The sequence below is a fragment of the Contarinia nasturtii genome, unplaced genomic scaffold (genome assembly GCF_009176525.2).
Source record: "Contarinia nasturtii isolate CC-2019 unplaced genomic scaffold, AAFC_CNas_1.1 Cnas_scaffold_630, whole genome shotgun sequence".
NCBI lineage: Eukaryota > Metazoa > Arthropoda > Insecta > Diptera > Cecidomyiidae > Contarinia > Contarinia nasturtii.
In genome coordinates, this window is record NW_022197981.1 from 2,433,748 (window position 1) to 2,452,069 (window position 18,322).

Consider the following 18,322-nt stretch of genomic DNA (forward strand, 5'->3'; position numbering starts at 1 on the left):
TAATAGATAAAAATCAAAATACGAAAAAAAAAAAAAAAATATAGTTCAATGCTAATGATAAGGAAGACTACGTACAAGTTATTTTTTTAAAGACCGCCATATCATATAAATCAAATTACCTCTGAGAAAGTCGAAAACAAAGATATGATAGTCATTTGGATTAATCACAGTGATTACATTGTTGGTCTCGTAAAGCAGTATTCTTGATATGTATTGAAACGGGAAGGGGTGCGTCGTAATTTCTTTGAGAAAACAAATGGTCCAAAGATTTTAGTTTAAACGGGGCTTTGAAGTCTCCAACGTTTCTCACCAAGAATTCAGTTTCTAAGTGGGAATAACAATTTATCTATATGTATAAATTATTGAAATAATTCAAAGTAAAAATTGTTGGCTTTTTTTTAGTTGTAAAACTTTATAAAAACCAGCCGGTGTATATTTGTATGAGATTGGAGACTTTTTTTTGCGAATCTCGCTAATGAGCGCCATCTGATTTTAGTGTGAATTAGATGCAAAAACTGAATTTAATTCTGTAGCATTGAAATGAAAAAGTGAAAAAACAACAACAATAGCACGGCCACACAGAGCTGTACATCTATGCGTGCTGATGCATACATACACATATACGCTTTCTTCATTCTTTCATTCCATTGCTATACGTATCTCACTGGTCAACAGATCTATGTAGCCATGTTACTGTTGTTGTTTTTTTTCTCTTTTTCGATTCAATTCATTGTAACTAAATTGAGTTCAACTATGGAATACAAGATGGCACAGATGAGGGGAATTCGCATTTTGTCTCTTCATAGGCTTAGCCGGTTGATAAAAACTCATGTTTAGTGTATAATTTTTAAATATTCAAATATAAAATTATTAGCCGCGGCCGGTATAAAAGTCACAAAAAAATCATTTTTTTTTCAACTCACTCATACTGTAAGAGTCCACTGCGGTGAGTCCACTTCGAATTAAGTATTAATTTTTATTTATTAGAGGCCTTGATGCATTTCATCGCAGGCTGTTTTGAAAACAAATAAATATATTTCAACAATGAAAACGCAATTTCGCAACTTTTTTTGGATACAAATCAATAGCACTGTAAGTATATATGTAATTAAAATATTTTGTAGGATAAAAGGAGACTCACCATATGTCACGATTCTATCTTCTGACTAGAAATAGAAGGGATCGGATTGAGCCGATCTTGGAGAATGAATTTGATGTTACCCATTGTATAAAATGTTAATAGTTGAGAGAAAATTATCACAATTTTGAAATAACCCTCCACTTGGGTTGCCATTCACAGAAGCTATGTTTACGATTGACAAATTTTCATTGATGTTTTGCAAATAGCAATAAAAATTTAGTAACTTGTAAATAACAAACCATAATATTTTGCTAATTGTATTATTTTCATTTCAAGAACCAAAATAAATAATACATTCCAAAATTGGTTTTCGAGTGCGATGTCATTTAAACGTCTCTTTCTCTCTCCCTCTTCTCAAACTCAGTCATCGATTTCATTAATTGAGGGGCAAAAAATGTTAATGACACGCCCTTCCAGCTCTTTGAACCGTAATACAACTAATAAAATGCTACAACTGAAATAATCACCAACTAGGTCAGTTCAAGATTAGATATTAATATTTTTTGTCGTACCCCCAAAATGATAGAGGCAGCCATCAAGTGCCATTCATTTGATTGACAGGTATTAAACAATTTCGAGTGTTTGATTGTATCACGATTTTAAGAAGTACCACCACGAATAAAAAAAGGTATATATATCGAAGAGCGAGTACCAATATTTTTGACAATGACGCAAATTATGACAAGTTGTTTATTTATTAAAATATTGAGTACCCTTGACAAACGTTTGATAAACTAATAATTAATATATTTGAAAAACAATAAAAAGACATCTAATGATTCTAAGTGTAATAAATTATTTATAATCGCAAACATCAATTGTTTTTTTTTTTGGATAATATATTATTGATAAGGGATTTTTTTTTATTCGATATGCATTATATTATGATGCATATATAAAGCGGTTTTCATTTCAATTTGGACAAGCATTTGATTCGATCTATACAAACAGTTAACTTCGCATTGTGATTTAATATTTCGAAAACGTATTCAATTTAAATTGATCAACATGTCAAAGACAGCCATTTCATTGTTTATCGGTTGTATGATTTTCCTGTTACCTATTAATGGGTTAAATTATCACGAAAAGCATCGTCTTCAAGTTCATTATTCCGTACCATCGGGCTTTATGAATGATCCGAATGGATTAATATTTGAGGATGGATATTATCATCTATACTTCCAGTATGATCCTGATGCGATGACAAACACCAACTGCCACTGGGGACACGCAAGATCAATCGATCTGATACACTGGGAGAATTTACCGATTGCAATATATCCATACGAAAAAGGTATGATATTCAGTGGATGCTGTGTCAAAGACAAGAACAACGTTACTGGTCTTGGTTCGAATTTACCGGGAAAAGATGTAGAGCCACTTATTGCCATATACTCACTTCATAATGTCACCAGTAATTCACAAGATCAAGGATTATCGTATTCACATGATCGAGGTTTGACATGGACGTATTACGACGGGAATCCAATCATTCCAAATCCGGGCGTTTCAAATGATTTCCGTGATCCAAATATTATCGAACGATATGGAAAATTCTATATGAGTTTAGCTGTTTTCGATCGAGTTACATTTTATAGCAGCGATAATTTGATCAAATGGGATTTCGTCAGTGATTTTGGTGTTGATCCAGATGAAGGTGAAAAAGAGGGTGTGTGGGAATGTCCAGCCCTATTTACATTGAAAGATGAACAAAGCAACGAACATGATATACTAATTGTTTCGGAAAATGTACCTAAACAAGGCAGTGCCATGCAATATTTTATCGGAAAATTCAATGGAACACATTATAATACGTATGATAAATCAAGACAATTGTGGCTTGAATATGGACATGATAATTTTGCTGCAGTACCATATCACAACGATCCTCTTGGCCGATTGATCATTATTGGATGGATGGCAAATTGGAATTATGCATCAGATGTACCAACATCAACATGGCTTGGTCAAATGACAATTCCACGAGAAGTGACTCTTCGAAATGTTGATGGCCGCATTCATCTTGTTCAGCGGCCAATTGATGAATTCAACAGCATTATTGATCGGTCCCGACAATGGTCACTGTCAACACCATACTACATGTTTGGCAGCCAAAATCTCAATTTAACATCACAAATGACATTCAAAACTGGATCAATGTTGACATTGGATTATGATATAAACATTGAAAATGTTTTAAAGGGCGACATCGCTTTAAAGTTCAGCAATAATCTTGGCGAATTCGTTTTATTTCATTACAATGTGAGCAGCGACACTTATGTATTCGATCGTCGGAACTCTGGAAATGTAACATTTAGCGAAGATTTTATTACTCGAATTCCAACGGCCAAACGTATTAGTACGGGTAATCGACTTTCGGGACAAATAATTTTGGACAAATCGGCGATTGAAATATTTGCCGACGATGGTATAATGGTATTCACTGCACTTTTTTTTCCAACCGAACCGTTCGAAAATATTGATTTTATCTTTGATGTTGAAGACACCGAAAAAACAGTGACCGTGGAAAAGCTAAGCGTATCAGCTCTAAAAAGCATTTGGATGTAGAATAAGCAATAACGTTTGTAAATAGTAAAGATTTAGCTTCTGTAAAATCAATAGAGGCACTCGACATCAACGGTGTTACATATTGTGATGTTAGAATAAAAATATGTATAGGTTTAGAAATTTAGCTAATACTCTAATCTTAGGTTATAAGAAGAAATGATAGTGTAAAAATAAAAAAAGTTATCTGAATATTGTCTCAATAAATATATTTGACTTCAAACCAAAATTCGAATTTAAATTTGGCTTTTCTTATCATAATTGATAAATACAATGAAGAAATAACAATTGACCTTCTCGAGAGAAAAAAAACGTTTAGAAGCAATTATTGAATGGAAAAAACGTATTTGTGATTATACATTTCAATCGATAAGTAAAAGAAACCCACTTGAAATTCATTGACTTTGAAAGAATTACAGTTTTCGTATGTTATTTATGTTCAATTCAAAACATCTATGTTTATTTTATATTTAGTAAGAATCGTCAATATACGCTATATGTGACGTATACAGTCACATATATTTATATATTTTTTGAGTATTAATAATGATTGTTATCAATCATGATGGTCAATATTTGCTTAAATATTTCAAATTTTCCGCATTGCTATCCATAAATTGAGTCGATTTTTTTTTTTTTTTTCAAAAAATGACAAGCATCTTGCAGCAAAAATCCAGTTCTCTAGTACAAAAACATTCCGATTTTTATGTGTGATAATCTTCTCTTTGCGTTGTCCTTTGATTTCAGACATCAGTCTTCATTTTCCAAGTGAAAAATAATGACAATAGAAAATAAAATATCCATCAGATTTATGTGAATTGTGTGAAATTTGAGTGAATTACCAATAATTAAAAAATACACTTGGTACTTATTTTTTTAGTGATGAAATAATTTTCAATAAATCAACAAAAATGTTGATTATGTCCAAATATAGGCTTAGTGTTCCAAGAATATATTCATCTGGACCCATTTGATATTTTCCTTTACCGCCAATAATCATTTGTGTGTCATCTACAAAAATTTTATATATAGAAATATCTTATTTTTCATTTTAATTTTGCGTCGGAGTTTCTGGAGCTTTTGAATTTTGACAAAAATGCTCAAGGGATAAAAGGTGAAACAATTGGATGGCGGAATGTATCCCAATCCGATTCCAGAAACTCTGATTTTCCTTAACTTACGTATCAAGTAAATCGCAAATAGAATAAGAGAAATCCATGCGAGAATCAATTCCATCAGGTGACTTCGAATGAATGAACCAATAATGCCAACAAATACAAGCATCAAAAGTGCCACAAATAAAGCGCCGCCCAATTTTGTGAAATCAATTTTGGTTTGTATGGCAAAAATTGTCAGTGAAAGACAGCACAGACAGGTCATTCCCAACGCTATCAATACCTTAAATTTTAGATCATTACGTTTAATTATGAATTTTTTTGATATTGCTTCCATTCATGTCAATTGAAGTTACCGTTTCAGAGTTGTAAATTGTTGACATACAACTAATACAAATTGTTTCCCCAATAGTCATAAATGACAAAAAGATTAAATTATGCGGATGTTTATGAAGAGCAGATTCACAACAAAGCATAACTATTGTCGTGATTAATAGAAGTAAAAATCCGATGAAAAACATCCACAGATTTCCTTGAATGAAACTTTTCACACCATCATGTTGGGTGCACAGCAATACGATGCCAAATGAGAAAATCAATTGCAGCTGAAATTGTTTGAAATATTATTTTTTGTCATTTGTGCGCATTTAATCAGATTTATTTACGGATAGAAGACTGTAGACTTTACGAATGAAACCTCGCCGAATGGATTCATCACTGAACTCGAAACCTTTAACATACGTTGGATCGTCAGTTGGATATGGCTCTTCCGAAGACATTGCTGATTGATAATCGCGCCGACCAGGATAATCATTTAATGGAGGATAAGGACTGTCAGCTATTTCCATATTCCCGATACCATGTTGTGGCGGTGAATTTATTTCCATGTTTGCTTTTTGGGCTGAAATTTATACCAAATTACCAATGTATTATTAAGGTGAAAAAAATGTAACGTTACATATGAACAGTAATGGACGAAGGGGTGGGTGGTTAAATGTTCATGGAGAATGTTGATTGTGGTTCAACACATTATAGCGCTGCTGGATTTTTATTATTAATTCGAATTTTTATTTATTTTTTCTTTGTTCGAAACTGAAACTGATGATATATAATCTTAATATTTTTTTTGTATTTCATAAAAAATTTAAAAAATATATTTTTTTCGATTTTTTTTTCAAATGGATTTTTTTCATAATTTAAATTAAATTTGAATTTATTTACAATTTTGTAGAATTAAATAGAGTCCCGAGTTAAAATCAGAGCAAAAAATCAAAATTAAAATCTAATACGCAATAGAAATCCCATTGACGATTTTATGTTTACTTGCTGATTCACACACATGAAATTACTTGGAAAACTTACAAGTCATTTTTTTAAATTTAAAAAAAAGTTGCAATCGTTAGAAAACGTTATTATTCCAATGGATTAATTAGAAATGAGTTAATGTTATTAAACCAATCACATAATAATAATATATCATCTAAATGCAGACTGATAGACTGACTACTATGTTTATATAGACTTTCTGGCGCCGATAAGAAAATTGCGTTGCATAGCGATTTTCGAACATAAAATTATTTGGCGCTGATGCATCCCATGAAAATGACTATACTTTCTTAAGTATCGGTAAACATGTATCATGGTTTCGGAAAACAATTTGGAAATAAGTGCATTTTACGGTACTCATTTTTGTATGCCTATTATTGTTTTATTTTTTTGTAATCATTTTTTTGGAAATATTTAAACTAGAAATAATACAAAAAAGAACTACAAAATGATAACAAAATCAGTTCAATTCATTTTTTTTATAAATTATGTCGTTTTTTCTATTGTTTTTAAATCCAATAATATTTTGCAAATATGAATTATGAGCCACATTTAGTGAATTTTTGTAAATATATTTTGAGAAATATAAAAATAATAGAAATTTAATTAGTTTTAAAAAGAAGTACACAAATCATAAAAAGCAATAATGTTCATTAAATGCCGTTAAATGCGCTAGATGGCAGTTAACATCAGCTTCAACTTCACTCTGCTGATTGGTTGTTAGAACAGGCAAACACATTTGATTTGCCTGTCACTACCAAAACAGTATCATTTGTAAACACGTGTGTTCTCATCACAAAACGTGAAATCGAAACTTGTTACATTTTTGACCATTCTGAGGAAATTTTGAAGGAAAAAACCCAAAGCAAAAATGTATTTGATGTACACTTTAAACGAAAACGGTGACCGTGTCTATACATTAAAGGTAATTTTTGTTAGGATCTAAATGTAAATTAACCAAACATGCATACATATAAAAATGAAAGAGGCTATGTTTTGTGGTATGATAATGCTATATAGAGAACCACGATATTGCTTTAACTAAGTTATTTTGAAAATTTTCGCAAAATAATCGTATTATTCAACATTAATGTGGATTTATCTATTTGTGCAGAAACAAACTGACGACGGTACGCCAACCATTTCAGCGCATCCAGGTATGTGTTTCAAAAAGTTCACCTGGATTGAATTGATTTATTTGTATTTATTCTAATGTGTGCTGAATTTTTATGTTCAATTAACAGCTCGATTTTCGCCAGAGGACAAATATTCCCGTCAACGAATTACAATCAAAAAACGATTCGGCCTATTGTTGACACAAAAACCAAAACCAGTCTTCTAAATAAACAAAAAAAAAAACGATAGAAAATGCATTAATTTTAAGTTCACCCATATTTGGATAGTTACAAAAAAGCCGCTTTGTAATAAAATGGATTTTATAAAGTAATCGTGTTGTTTTTTCATTACATAAAATAAGACTTTATTTGTGTATAGTTATACAGAGTGTGTTTTCGGTTTTTGGTTTTAAAGGCGTCGTTTAACATTAATCACATGATCGAATATCTCTGGATTTGTGTATTGGCCTTGTTTGTCGAGTAGATAATGAAATGTTTTGCCTTTCACTTTAATTGGAAGAGCACTGGCGCCAACATTTCTCGATTGTACAGCCGATACAAATCTCAATGGTACATCCATTATGCGATTTTTTCCAAATGGGCCGTATGTAACGAAACTAACGTAGGAACCGCCCTTTCTCAGAATCAAAAACCGAACACTGCGTACTGTGGTCGTCCATACAAATCCCAGAATTGTCAAGCCTGAAACAATATTTTCGTTGACATTAACAAAGTTTAATATGAAAAAAATTTGAAATTGATAGCATCGTCAAATCAATCTTACCAAAGATAAAACTGGCAAATGATATACCATATTTGTACTTATTTTCACCCAAATTTACTTTTAAATAGAATGGTTTTGCATCGAAATCGGGATCTTTTTCATTGACCGGTGTCTGACGTAATGTTGATAATATAAACTCGGAGGCTATCAGGAAAAAGAAGAACTGAATAAAGCCGAAAAAATTCATCAATTTGAAATATTTCGGATTATTGTATTTGAAAATGATCACATCTTTGGCCAAATTCGATGTATCAATGTTAATTGGTGCGTATGATGAATTTTTGCGATAAAATTGCTTCAAACAATTTGTAGATAATTGATAGACAATTGGTTTGTATACAAATTGCGATGGATCTTTCGTAATATTTCTTAACGGCGGTGCCAATGGTGTTGTCAACGATTTCACTGAATAATTTCGAATTGGTAAACTTGTGTTCAAAACACTTCGATTAAATAAAAGTCTATTCATTGTTTTTTTATTATGTTTTTCTTTTCGAAAATACCGATTGAATTTACTAAATAATATGCCAAGAATATTATGTCAATGTTCACAATAATATTCATAATCGAACATAACCTCAACGGGATGAAATGTCAAAACTTATGATTGCACACTGAACGTCACATATAAAAAAGACGTACCGTTTTTTTTACACGTTACTCTTATGATGAAAAAGACGGATATCTTGTAAAGTTGGTTTTCATTTGGAACTCTTATAAAGTCTGTTTTGGCTTTTGATAGAAATTGCCAAAAACATCGTTTTTAAAAATGTTCACGCAATATCAACCCAATTACAAGCGTGGCATGTGCAATATGTTTGCCTTTTTTTACGTCACCAATTATGAAAGTATTCTCAAAAAATGTCAAAGCTGAAAATTCACGACGGTTGAAATGAAACAATTTTTCTTAATATTTTCTATTAACGACCATGGATCATTCTCAATTTATTCAAGACTAAATTGCAAAGTTTCGTTTTAATAAAAAAAATCTTTTTTTATTTCTCGTAGGATTTTTATATGATTCCCTTAAATGAAAGTGAACGTAGCCAATTTCCAAGTTTTGCAACGATACTTGTCTCTTGACCAGCCTCACATAATTTTGCGTCCATCAATAGTTCCGCCCATCGAATGCGTTGCATATCATATTCGATAAGAAGCGATTCAATTGATTGAAGGGAATTCTTTATTGTGCCTTGTATGTTTACCAATTCATCAATGATACCCAATGGGCCATCTGTAGGATTCATTAATTTAAAACTGTTCAAATTCTTTTCGAATTTTTTAATTTGTTTCATCAATTTTGTATCCATTATCAATTGTGATTGCTGAATTAATTTTTCCTTTATATCAATTAAAAATTCATCCATATTATCCAACTCATTTTTAATTTTGCTCAAATGCGCTGAACTGATGGATTTTTTCTCATCAAAAGCAGAAAATGCTGCTACAAAACCATCGATTACCGATGCTTTTGGTTCGATTGTAATTCTTTTATAAATCTCACGATAAAGTGTACTAATAACTTCTTGATCGTTATTGAGATATTCAGCATTTGTGCTGATCAAATCGGAAAGAATTGAAATTTGAGTTTTACTTTTAAAATTCTGACACATCTTTTGTACTCTGGGTTTATTCTTTTGGGTGATTATTTCTTCCACTTGTTGTGTATAGATTAAACTTTTTTTCAACATATTGATCTCTTTCATTGGAAGGGCAAAAAATGGTTGCAATTTCGTCTTCCAATCAGTAGATTTATCAACACTTTTCACCTTTGATGTGAAAGATTTTAATAAAGCTGTGTATGCTGCATAGTCCGATCTACCTGAAGCTCCATTAACCAAATTTAACTGGAATATATAGTATTTATAGATTTGATGGATTTAATGTAATTTAGAAATAAACACCTACTTGATTAATAATTGAAATAATTGTTAAGAATACAAAAAACGTCTTCATTATTTTAAATTATGGAGCTTGATTAGAAGAGGTAATCAGTTTGAGACTTTAGTAAGTAACTGTACTCGAAATAAGCTCATAGACTTGTTTATATACAATTCGAAAAATGAAATAAAGTAAACCATGCAATTCTTTTCGAGACGTTAAAATATTTCCCTATTAAGCTCAGGAATATTTTTTCTTCGCAAAACTCTTGTCAACAACACATTTATTTAAGAGTTTATAATGTTCCAAGATATTTTTTTTTTATTATTTTGTTGACTTTTTATTTCAGACGTCATAACAACTTGAACAAACTTACTTCGTTCACAAGAACTACACACTCAATACACTTATATTATAAATTATTATATTTGTGTGGAATTAATTTCATCAAGAATAAGTTCCAACTCCACCCAACATATACGTATTTAATTTATTGATTGAGCTGATGTTCGGTGAGAAGTTTAATTTTTTTTGTTTTTGGCATATAAATTGTGCTTGTCGTAACCAGTTCAATTCTATTTGTTCATTGTACTTCAGATGAATGGTTTCAAAATGCAATATGATTCAAGTGTGTGAATCGATTATGGTTTAAAATGATTGTTTTCAAACTTTTGAATTGAATTAAATGCATAAAAATATCGAATGTGTTCAACGAAATTATGATATAATTAAATGATTGCTTTTCAACGAAATTATTTCTAATTTCGATAAATTAAATTAGCCATTTTCGATATTACGAATATTATTCCAATCGAAACACAATTCCATCAAGTTTTCAGCTCCGGTGAAACATTCGGTTGGGATTATTTCCAAAAGATTATTTGAAAAAATTGGCGATTTCATTGCATGAGCATGATAAAATACATGCGCGGTTCAATGCGTGTAATTTTATTATAAGTCAAATTAATGTGCTTCAAATGGTTTAGGAACGCGAATATTTTTTCTGGAATAGTTGAAATTTGATTGCGACGCAAATCAAGAAGCCTCAGGCTGTCCAGGCACAAAACTGTCTGCAGAAATCTATTTATTTAGGCGCACACAATACAAACATATTTATTTTAGCGACGTTAAAAACAAAATTCATACTTTTTACTTTTTTCGTTTTCTTTTTTTTTTTGTCGAATATTACTGTCCATTTTGGCTAAACCTTCTGCCCAAATTACTAGCAGAAACGGATTTAGCCAATTTATCACTGCCATCAAGGTCCATAATCAATCATTTTCCGGTATTGTTCTGAGGAGGAGCAATAAGGAGCTCCTCCCCAAGCGAGGAGGAAAATGTTGATTTGTTTATTGTTTACGCACATTACCAGACGTTTGTAGTTGCGTTTTATTCTATTGTTTCATTTTTTTTTTAAATAAATCTTTTTTGATAAGATAAAACATATTGAACAACATTTGTCCAAAATCCAAACGATTATTTCATTATCAATATGATGTGAAATATAGTTTTGGATACGTTCACCAAACTAAATAGTTATAAATTGAGCAATTGTGGAAAGTGGTGGTTCTCCGAAGTTTCGAAACGAAATAAGGTAATAAGAACTGGACTTCATAGATTGTTGTATTAAATAAAACTTTAAATTTTGCATTTTTCTTTGTAAATAGATGTGTAAAATTGTGAATATTATGTTGAAATTTCTTGTTTTAACATCATTTCGTATTTCATTTATACTGGCACACTATGATCCGGCTTATTTTCGATCCTCTAAAGATGCATTTGTCACACACATGGATTGGATGAAAGATATTCGAGATGACGTAATGTTAAGTGAATTGGCTCTTCCCGGCACACACGATTCTGCTAGCTTTATATGGAACAATGATATTATCGATACACAAACATTAAATTTCAACGAGCAGCTTAACTACGGAATACGAGTATTCGATATCAGATACCGACATACTACTGATACATTCGCACTATATCATGGCATAGCTTATCTGTCAAAAATGTTTGGTGATTTTCTTGAAAGTGTGCACAATTTTCTGCTCGAACATTCATCAGAAACCGTGCTTTTTCGATTGAAAGAAGAACTGTACCCGAATAATAATAATAATAGAAGTGCCAGAGAAATACTGAATGAATATTTAGTGAAATATAAACAAACTTATTTGAAAACAACCGAAAATATTGAACTGGGCGAAGCGAGAGGAAAATTCATCATTCTATATAATAATCTGGATTTTTATGATTATGGAATAAATTACAGCATTTGTAATATACAAGATTCTTATATCTTTACGTCAAACTGGGATCTTTACAATAAGTGGGAAAAAATTCGTGCACATTTGGACAAAGCGCGAATAAATGGCAATAAATCTGAATTTTACATAAATTATCTCTCAGGTGCTGTTGGTTCCCTGCCTTACTTTGTCGCAAGTGGCCACAATTCGAGATGGACTACAGCATCGAGATTAGCAACTGGACTAACGACTTCATTATGGCCACATATATATCCCGATTTTCCTCGTGTCAATTGTTTTATGGACATCTGTACAATTGCATTTGAAGGAACCAATATTTTAACAAGAGATTACATCAAAAACATTCAATCGTCAAATAGAACAATTGGTATTATAATGGCTGATTTTCCCGGTTCGTCGTTAATTCACGAAATAATCCATAATAATTATGCTTTGAATAAAAAATCATAATTATTTCTTTAATATTTAAAAAAAACGGGCATTATTATAACACTCACCACGAAAAAACACTGAAATACAGTTTTTGAATGTACTTTTATTTGAAAATATTTCTATGAATTGTTTTAAAAATAACGAAAAACTGATTAAAGTAAATTTTACAAAAATATTAATCTTATAAATCAAATTTAAATCTGCTACATTTGTAAGTAGAGTTTCTATCATTAAAATATGATGAGTGCAATTATACTTCAAAATTGTACAAGAACATGGTGATCGAGTAGACCTTTTGGCTTAACTTAAATTAAAATGTTAAAAGTAAAGAATGTTATTGAAATACGTTCGAATGCAGAATGAAATGGACCTAACCATTGGACCGTTAGAACAACTAAAATATGAAACATTGAAAATTGTAAAAAAGATGTTTGCCATACACTTTTGAATCAATTTAACAACTATTTTCTTTGTTTGGATATTTCAGTTGAGCCAGAAAGTCTACTCATTCACAATGTTTTTGTACAATTTCGAAGTGTAGGTTGAAACTGATTTGGACATCAAACAAGAAAAATCACAGCCATTGGCATTTTTTTTTGTTCGCACAGCGTAATAATATCGCGTTACGAGTTTATGATCGAAAGTTGTTTATTTAAGTGGTTCACTTCCAGTCAGCTTTCGGTAGTTCAGCTCCAACGGCCATGGATCCCGAAGCGGCAGACGATCCAGACGTTGGACGTTTACAAGCATTGTTGGAGGCTAGAGGCATTCCACCTCATGTATTCGGTTCATTGGGTATGTTCAAATTGATTATTTCTCATCTTTTTTTTTCAGAAAACATTACTGACTGAAATTTCGATTTTGTACATGTTTCCCTTTTGTTTAACGTCTTTTACGAAAATCCACGCTCCCCACTATTTAAATGTATATGAAACAAAAAAAAATATCCAAAACTTCATACACACAAACAAAAAACCAAATACTTGCCCAAAACAAATCGAGTAGTAGAGTCAACTTCTAAAGATTATTCGCTACCGCCTCACCATAATAATCACCACCTGCATCATCATCATCAACAACAACAACAGCAACAGCAATACCAACGTCTTACAATCCACCATAATTCTCATGCACATTACATGCTCACAGGTACTTTCGATGAAGTTTTACAAAAACAATAGCACTTTAGCTCGACTATAAACCGGAACGACTGTGTGTACTACTCCCCCCCTCTCTCTCTCTCTCTCTCTATCTCTCTCTCTCTCTCTCTCTCTCTCTCTCTCTACACTTACACATGTATATAGTAACAATTGGCTCAAAATTTTATCTCAATATAATTTTATCGGATCACAAATTATGTAGATAAACCTAGTTCCCAATATATATTATGTTTTTCTTTCCGCGCACACCTAGTGTGTGAGGGGAAAGTATTGCAATGGGTCAAAATCTACGATATCTCAAAAACATGTTTTCAGGACGTTTCTGAGGTCAGAGAACCCGAATCAGGCCGTTTTGAGTATGGTTGTTGTGGGTCGCTTCCACGTGGTACGTCATACGTTGTCCTCTGTATGCAAAACTTGTCCATCGATTATCACCGTACGACAAAAAAAAAATGATCTTCTGTGACATGAACTTCGTGAATAGGGCGTTGTAGTAGATGGGAAAACTAGCAAAATTGCATCTTTGGTTTGTTCCATATACGTCTGTTTAAAAAAAGTTATTCAATTTGGTAAATCTTCAGTACAAATATGAAAAGGGCGACTTTTAAACTGTATATTTCTTTCATTCTAAATTGGTGAACATGTGTATTTGGGGGTTTTTTGGTACGAGCAATCCATTTTTGACGTTTATTTTGCGATATAATAACGTTTTGATACGATTTTCATACAAAAACGGGCAAAAATGATCGTTTACTTCATTTTTTTCCAATTTTTTTTTGTTGATGTCGATTTCATCATCGGATCAAAAAATTATGTTCTACAAAGTTGTTCAGAATGATGAGAGAAATTTTTTGGGTCAGCTGCCCTCCAACTCCCCCCACCCCCTAGGGAGGTCAGGGGTCATAACCCCTTAACCCCTGATTTTTTTGATCTGAAACCAAAAAATTCGGCTTCAGCATGCCAAAAAACCTTTAGAAAATGTTTTTTCCAAATGCCCTCCAAGACAATTTTCACAAAAAGTAAGATCCCCCCATTTGGGGTCAAATACTATGAGACTATGGGGTATTTAGTGAAAATTGTCTCGATCAGTACGCGAGCATCATCGTCCTCTTCGTCATCGTCTCGAAAACACTCAGAGAAATCGTCATCAAAGTCATCACGCAAAAAGTCTGAATATTGGACCGATGGCATTCAACAAGTTGTTTCACCGATTTCAAGTTTCATAACGAAATTACTGCCCAAAGATATAGTAACTGTTCAAGATGCATTTTTGGATGCTTTGTGCATGTTTCGTATTGTGCATGCATTGAATCGACGCTTGGAATCACTTTACAATGGCAACTTTACACATGAAGATATCATTCCGGCATCTGAATTCATTCACTATAAGGTAAGAATATTATCAGTCAACAACTATCTCTTGTTCAGACTTACTAATTGATAATTTTATCGATTTTCTTCATAGATTACGGCCAAAGCAAATCGCCAACTTCAAGCCACTGGAAATCTTCCACAATGGTTACAGCAAATTGCAACAGTTTGCCCATTCCTGTTCCCAATCGAATCACGTCATTTGCTATTTTATGCCATAACATTCGATCGTGATCGTGCATTGCTTGCTTGAAACTACGCCTGATCTCAATTCAACGGATTCCACCGAAAAATTCACATCACGTTTAGATAAACGTAAACGTACCATATCATGTGAAGACATTCTCAAACAGGCCGAACACATTATCCAGGTAAATAAAAAATTGTTTCGACACAAACACACACATGCAGTCACCAAATATGATGTTGATTTTGATTTTAAATTTGAATAGGACTTTGGACATACAAAAGCATTGCTTGAAATTCAATATGAAAATGAAGTTGGAAATTCACCGATAAATCTGTATGAAACCGTTTTCAATTAATAAGGGAGAGACACATTTTTTATTCGTATAATAATAAATTACTCATCAATAAATCTGGTTCGTCTTAGATTCGTTTTTAACGTATAGCTTGCATTTTTGAAATTATCTTGTTCCATGCGTGCTGATAATTCTTCAAGTTTGGCATCGCAAAGCCTTGACGATACACTGATTGTTTCGTTCACAATCATAAATGCAATTTCGTAAAAATTATATTTTATTTCAAACGTTGAATAAAAATTCATTGTTCAATAAGACATGCTTCGTAGTAGGTTTTTTTTTAAATAACATGACACATCATACATCAAAATAAATGTAATTGAACAAAATATAACGTTATTTCAGTAAATTATACAAGTACTTATAAAAATCTGTCCAAAGAATAGTATCTTCGAATTAGTTTAAATTCAAATTTTCGCGCCTTAATCGTTGTATCAGTCTGGTGTGATGAAGAAAATGTCAAATTCGTGACCGCTCACGCGTAGTGTCATCCATGGTTAGAATCCCATACGAATTGTTCTATATACTAAGAATTCTAAAAATAATAATAATCGATTAAGCAACAAAAAAAATTAAACCAAAATAAAAATTTGCGGTTTCCACATAAATTCGGCAATTCTTTTGTTTGAAATCAACTGAATTGAAAATTAGCGAAAGTTTGAAACGGCATTCAATTTGTGTGTGTGTATGTACTCAATTTACATTCAGTAACAACAACAAAATCAAATTGTTTTGTTTGTGTTTGTGCATATGAATGATTTGCCACTGCCATTGTTTACTAGTAGTAACATAGTCGTCATTCTCAGTGACGATCATTGCAGGAGTTTAACTTGATACAACCAAACTTGGTCATTTTTTGTTGTTTAATTTTTTAATCGCAATCGTTAATTTTAATCGCAGTTTCGTTGCCATTTATCTCAAATTCATCGTCAACCACAATAAAATAAATATTGTAATGTGTTCGAGTGATTGAAAATCAATCTTTTCAACAACAAAAAAAATTGTGGGTGTGTGTAGTATGGATTGAAGGTGTTATTGTTTTGAATTAAAATCATTTAAAAAACAATTTATTTATTTTAGTTGATCGACGATTAAAAAAACTAATACAATTGCCATCAATCATATAAGTTGTAAAGATCGTTTGCAATGGCACTGAATGGATTTCTGGAATTTTTCCAAAAGGGAAAGGTAGGTCCTGGCCTACATCTTCGTTCACATAATGTATATCAAAGTTATTTTTTTATTTTCTATTTGTTTCAATTTTTTAACAAGAAAAAAATACATAAGTTTCCATGCACGATAATAAAATGAACATTGTTTTTTTTCTCTCGTACATACAGACATTTCGACCGAAAAAGAGATTTACTCAGGGAACAATTCGATACTCTCTACATAAACAAGCTCAGGCCAGTCTACAATCGGGTATTAATTTACGACAAGTAGTCAAATTACCAGAAGGTGAAAACTTAAACGATTGGATTGCCGTGCATGGTAAGACGAAAAATAAAATGAATTTGCATACCTGAATTGTAATTATAAAAATTGAAAATGATGCAGAAGAAGACAAAAGTAATGTCAAAAATTCATGTTGGTTCTATTCAACAGTGGTCGACTTTTTCAATCGGATTAATCTTATCTATGGAACGGTCTCAGAATATTGTAATGAAACAACATGCCCAACAATGAGTGGTGGTCCACGTTATGAGTATCTTTGGGCTGATGGTGAAAATTTTAAAAAACCAACACCTTTACCCGCACCCAAATATATCGAATATCTAATGGATTGGACCGAAAGCCAAATAAACAATGAATGGTAAATGTTTTATTTAAAATGAAGTTCAAAATATTCGAACTCTTTTTTATATCTATCTAGAAAGTAATTATCATTCTTTTGTTATTTAAATCGTCTAATCATTTTTAAACAATTGTTTCTTCAGTGTGTTTCCCGTTACGACAGATGTGCCGTTTCCAAAAACATTCATAAATCTTTGCCGAAAAATTTTAACGAGATTGTTTCGAGTCTTCGTACACGTTTACATCCATCATTTTGATCGGATCGTCAGTATTGGAGCGGTAAATTGATTTTATTTTTGTTTCATCGATTTTATTCATCGATATAATTGATCAATATTAAGCGATAAATGTATGTTCTGAAATCATATTAATCTAAAATTGGTTTTATTTGCAGGAAGCCCATGTGAACACATGTTACAAGCATTTTTACTATTTTGTTCAAGAGTTTGATTTGGTATCGGCCAAGGAACTGGAACCATTATCTGAGATGACTACCCATGTGTGTAAGGATTAAAGTTGGAAACTCTATGCGAAAAGAAATAATACACACCAGCCAAAAATCCGTAATGGATTTTATGTACAAATTTATTGACAATTTATTTATTGGTTAATGCGTCTTTGTTTGTTTGTTTGTTTTTCCATATTAAATGGTTGTAATTTGTATCTCACCATAATTAAGATAATTTTTATCAGTACTGATATGACGAAAAAAATAAAAGATAAAAAAAAACAATTACATGGAAGAATGGTTTATCCAAAGTTCTTCAACGTAAAATGTCAACATTTTAAATGAAATTTGCATATATTTTTTTTATTGTGTTGCTTTGGT

General features: G+C 31.7%; 7 protein-coding genes and 1 long non-coding RNA gene across 12 annotated transcripts; 4 read left to right on the forward strand and 4 right to left on the reverse strand.

Moving 5' to 3' along the window:
- Positions 1 to 77: 77 nt before the first annotated feature.
- On the reverse strand, positions 78 to 1,404 carry LOC116340300. Its single transcript, XR_004201066.1, has 3 exons — positions 1,142 to 1,404; positions 924 to 1,012; positions 78 to 324 (listed from the first exon to the last, which is right to left on the reverse strand). It is a non-coding gene; the product is annotated as an uncharacterized LOC116340300 (long non-coding RNA).
- A 745-nt stretch (positions 1,405 to 2,149) lies between these two features.
- Positions 2,150 to 3,709, forward strand: LOC116340313 (levanase-like). Its single transcript, XM_031766749.1, has one exon. The coding sequence runs from the start codon at positions 2,150 to 2,152 to the stop codon at positions 3,707 to 3,709; it is 1,560 nt and encodes a 519-aa protein (XP_031622609.1).
- A 623-nt stretch (positions 3,710 to 4,332) lies between these two features.
- Positions 4,333 to 6,344, reverse strand: LOC116340212 (protein lifeguard 1-like). Of its 3 annotated transcripts, none has more exons than XM_031766563.1 (6): positions 6,184 to 6,344; positions 5,487 to 5,722; positions 5,178 to 5,426; positions 4,888 to 5,104; positions 4,549 to 4,717; positions 4,333 to 4,461 (listed from the first exon to the last, which is right to left on the reverse strand). In XM_031766563.1, the coding sequence occupies exons 1-5, from the start codon at positions 6,188 to 6,190 to the stop codon at positions 4,575 to 4,577; spliced, it is 852 nt and encodes a 283-aa protein (XP_031622423.1). In that variant the 5' UTR covers positions 6,191 to 6,344; the 3' UTR covers positions 4,333 to 4,461; positions 4,549 to 4,574. The 3 variants fall into 3 exon arrangements, with proteins under 3 accessions (XP_031622423.1, XP_031622425.1, XP_031622424.1); XM_031766565.1 differs by lacking the exon at positions 6,184 to 6,344 and adding an exon at positions 6,043 to 6,154; XM_031766564.1 differs by lacking the exon at positions 6,184 to 6,344 and adding an exon at positions 5,780 to 5,925.
- A 536-nt stretch (positions 6,345 to 6,880) lies between these two features.
- LOC116340101 (H/ACA ribonucleoprotein complex subunit 3) lies at positions 6,881 to 7,593 on the forward strand. The gene is made up of 3 exons (XM_031766334.1): positions 6,881 to 7,072; positions 7,262 to 7,304; positions 7,392 to 7,593. The coding sequence occupies exons 1-3, from the start codon at positions 7,019 to 7,021 to the stop codon at positions 7,487 to 7,489; spliced, it is 195 nt and encodes a 64-aa protein (XP_031622194.1). The 5' UTR covers positions 6,881 to 7,018; the 3' UTR covers positions 7,490 to 7,593.
- A 6-nt stretch (positions 7,594 to 7,599) lies between these two features.
- On the reverse strand, positions 7,600 to 8,620 carry LOC116340100 (transmembrane protein 223). Its single transcript, XM_031766333.1, has 2 exons — positions 8,047 to 8,620; positions 7,600 to 7,964 (listed from the first exon to the last, which is right to left on the reverse strand). Exons 1-2 carry the CDS (start codon positions 8,513 to 8,515, stop codon positions 7,672 to 7,674), a joined length of 762 nt encoding a protein of 253 aa, XP_031622193.1. The 5' UTR covers positions 8,516 to 8,620; the 3' UTR covers positions 7,600 to 7,671.
- A 327-nt stretch (positions 8,621 to 8,947) lies between these two features.
- On the reverse strand, positions 8,948 to 10,073 carry LOC116340208. Its single transcript, XM_031766554.1, has 2 exons — positions 9,955 to 10,073; positions 8,948 to 9,893 (listed from the first exon to the last, which is right to left on the reverse strand). Exons 1-2 carry the CDS (start codon positions 10,000 to 10,002, stop codon positions 9,060 to 9,062), a joined length of 882 nt encoding a protein of 293 aa, XP_031622414.1. The 5' UTR covers positions 10,003 to 10,073; the 3' UTR covers positions 8,948 to 9,059.
- A 1,384-nt stretch (positions 10,074 to 11,457) lies between these two features.
- Positions 11,458 to 12,690, forward strand: LOC116340289 (1-phosphatidylinositol phosphodiesterase-like). Its single transcript, XM_031766712.1, has 2 exons — positions 11,458 to 11,521; positions 11,595 to 12,690. Exon 2 carries the CDS (start codon positions 11,595 to 11,597, stop codon positions 12,642 to 12,644), a length of 1,050 nt encoding a protein of 349 aa, XP_031622572.1. The 5' UTR covers positions 11,458 to 11,521; the 3' UTR covers positions 12,645 to 12,690.
- A 3,738-nt stretch (positions 12,691 to 16,428) lies between these two features.
- On the forward strand, positions 16,429 to 18,167 carry LOC116340153 (MOB kinase activator-like 3). 3 transcript variants are annotated; one of them, XM_031766438.1, is made up of 6 exons: positions 16,429 to 16,706; positions 16,780 to 16,887; positions 17,040 to 17,190; positions 17,305 to 17,512; positions 17,637 to 17,772; positions 17,888 to 18,167. In XM_031766438.1, exons 2-6 carry the CDS (start codon positions 16,846 to 16,848, stop codon positions 18,005 to 18,007), a joined length of 657 nt encoding a protein of 218 aa, XP_031622298.1. In that variant the 5' UTR covers positions 16,429 to 16,706; positions 16,780 to 16,845; the 3' UTR covers positions 18,008 to 18,167. The 3 variants fall into 3 exon arrangements, with proteins under 3 accessions (XP_031622298.1, XP_031622296.1, XP_031622297.1); XM_031766436.1 differs by having other exon boundaries at positions 16,430 to 16,706; positions 16,780 to 16,920; XM_031766437.1 differs by having other exon boundaries at positions 16,430 to 16,702; positions 16,780 to 16,920.
- The last annotated feature ends 155 nt before the right edge of the window (positions 18,168 to 18,322 follow it).